The following is a 2,500-nucleotide window of genomic DNA, read 5'->3' on the forward strand; positions in this document are numbered from 1 at the left end:
CTGACATTTGTTGGCCTCATGTCAATCTATGCACTGTCCCTGATTGCATATTCATGGATTAAGGACTGCCCTGAATGTTCAAAGGAAATGATGGTAAAACAGGGGAGACTGTAAGTATAGAAGTGATTTTTTTTATTACTTGATTTTGAAAGATAATTATTTAGTTATCAGGCTTCATTCAAGTTACCTTTTGGTTTCTGTATATTGAGAAATTACATTGATCATAAAAATCATACAGCTTTCACTCTGTTATCCCCTGACATTAGGGTATGTCTTTGAATATGTGCTCGACAGATGCTGGGTTTCGATGGACCTATCCGCTTCCCACAAATCTGTCTGTGTCCCCCCACATTTCTCAACTCTGTCTGTGACAGCCTCTCCATTCTGCCAATCATACTAGAATTTACAAACAACTATTCTTAGTTTGGTGAACTTTTTTTAAACTTCAGCATCTGTTAGGCAGACCTCCACAGACATTCCCAGGCCACAGGGGAAGGAGAGGAGGGAGAGGGAGAGGGACGAGGAAGGGACAGAGAAAGAAGGAGGAAGAGGGATAGTATGTATATGAGAGGAAGAGTAGAAAAAGAAAAAATAGGGGAATTTACTGTACTGCTTGTCATCACAGCCCAGTCTAATATTATTCAGCTTAGCCCATAAGTATACCAATCCTATTGTAGTCTAATGCAAGCCCCCTCCCCTTCCCCTGCCCTCTCCTTCTCCCTCTCCTCCCTCTCGTCTCTCCCCTTCCTCCTCTCCACCCTCTCCCTCGCAGACCCCACCACCTCCCTCTCCCTCCATAAATAAAAATAGCTGAAAAATGTTTATGAAGAACATGACGAAAGTAATGCTTCTAATAAGGATGTACATGACTTTATCTGTGATTTAAAAACATTAATAACTCCTCTGTGCATATTCATGATTCAGCCTGAATAATGTACAGTAGTTTTGTAGTTTTAGATTCTACAGTGATGGGTTTCTGTAATATAGATAACTTACAATATGAAAGGAATAGTTGTTTTGATAACTGCATACCCTTCAGTGAGAAAAGTATGTTTGTATAGTGCAATGAGAAGTTTAGATATATCATACCCATATTACTAAAATTCTTAACTGAACTAATTATTTTGTTATAACCAAAATGATAGTTAGATATCATTCAGTATTACCATATTTTTTGTTTGTGTTTTTCATTGCTGTTTTTTTTAAAGATATCTATTGATAATTTTTTTCTTTATTACAGATTACACTCTGTAATATTAAGTATGGAAAGCATCCTCTTCGGTCTCTTTGTCATTGCCATTATGTGTGACCAGATGCAAGCCATCCTAAGCGATGAAACAGCTGTTGAACAGGTAAGGAAATTCCTCATTCCTGAGTGGCTTAGAAGAGGTTAGGCAAAAATGCAGTTCTCCCTCTTGAGGAAAGCTCAGTGCCACTTGCATAAAAACAAGAAAATTGTGATTGAAGTTTGGTGATTGGTGTCTATACAAGGAAAAGTAAGGAAATTAGAAGACGGAACATATAGAAAAAAAAATCTTTTCTTTCTTTTTTTTCTCTTTTCTTTCTTTTTCTTTTTTTTCTCTTTTTTTCTTTTTTTTTCTTTCTTTCTTTCTATCTTCCTTTTTCTCTTTTTTTTTTTTTTCTTTTTCCTTTTTTTCTTTTTCTTTCTTCTGCTATGAATCAATCACATAGGTTAGGCATGGAAATAAAATTTGATTACCAGTAAGTAACAAGAATAAAAAGGATTAGAATTGTAGATGCAATCCAATCTGTAGGAGAAGGAGAAGACTCTTGTGGTGTGCTTAGAGCCAGGGGAAGATTTGGGTCTGAAGTAATAATGCATTTCAAAGTTGACCCCATGTCACTTACTTCACATCAGCAGGGATTGCTACGAATATATGAGACTGTTAAACATTACTAATGAGTGGGGGGAAAGGGAAAGACAGACAGACAAACTGAGGGAAAGAGAGCAAAAGAGAAGAAGCAAGAGGGATAGAGAGATAGAGAGTGAGGGAGAGAGGGATAGAGAGAGGGCAAGGGAGAGAGGAAGGGATAGAGAGAAAGTGAGGCAAAGAGGGATAGATAGAGAGTGAGGGAGAATTGGATAGAGAGTGTGAGAGAGAAGAGTGAAGAGAGTGTGTGAGTATAAATGTTTGCAAGTATGAATGTGTGTACGTACAAGCAAGCGTGCATGTTTCTTCATATATATTTGTGTGTGTGTGTGTGTGTGTGTGTGTGTGCATGTGTGTATGCTTGTAGTTTATGTAGCACTGGGTGTGTCTGGGTGTATTGATCCTACACCAAGAACAAAAACCATTACCCATGGTTTCCTCTCCTTGAAAAGTGATTGTTCTACTCAGAATTAGTAAATGCTAATATGATAAGCTTCATAATGATATAACTGCCATTTATATGATAAATGATAATAGTGATAAAGATGCAAAATATTACACATCGATATGTATGATTCAAGAATTGCTACAAGACCACTGTTAGATGC

General features: G+C 37.2%; 1 protein-coding gene across 2 annotated transcripts in view; it reads left to right on the plus strand.

Moving 5' to 3' along the window:
* The window catches only part of Dnz1 (DNZDHHC/NEW1 zinc finger protein 11), a 24,029-nt gene that overhangs the window by 18,912 nt on the left and 2,617 nt on the right, over positions 1–2,500 (plus strand). For both annotated transcript variants that reach the window (XM_086538071.1, XM_043016766.2), the window contains 2 exons: positions 1–110; positions 1,241–1,352. The exon at positions 1–110 is cut by the window's left edge and continues 49 nt beyond it. In XM_086538071.1, coding sequence (XP_086394197.1) covers positions 1–110; positions 1,241–1,352 — 222 coding nt within the window. The remainder of the gene's footprint in view (positions 111–1,240; positions 1,353–2,500) is intronic.

Source organism: Penaeus japonicus, unplaced genomic scaffold (assembly GCF_977035675.1).
Source record: "Penaeus japonicus unplaced genomic scaffold, GWHDUDI00000001_assembly GWHDUDI00000006, whole genome shotgun sequence".
Classification (NCBI taxonomy): Eukaryota; Metazoa; Arthropoda; class Malacostraca; order Decapoda; family Penaeidae; genus Penaeus; species Penaeus japonicus.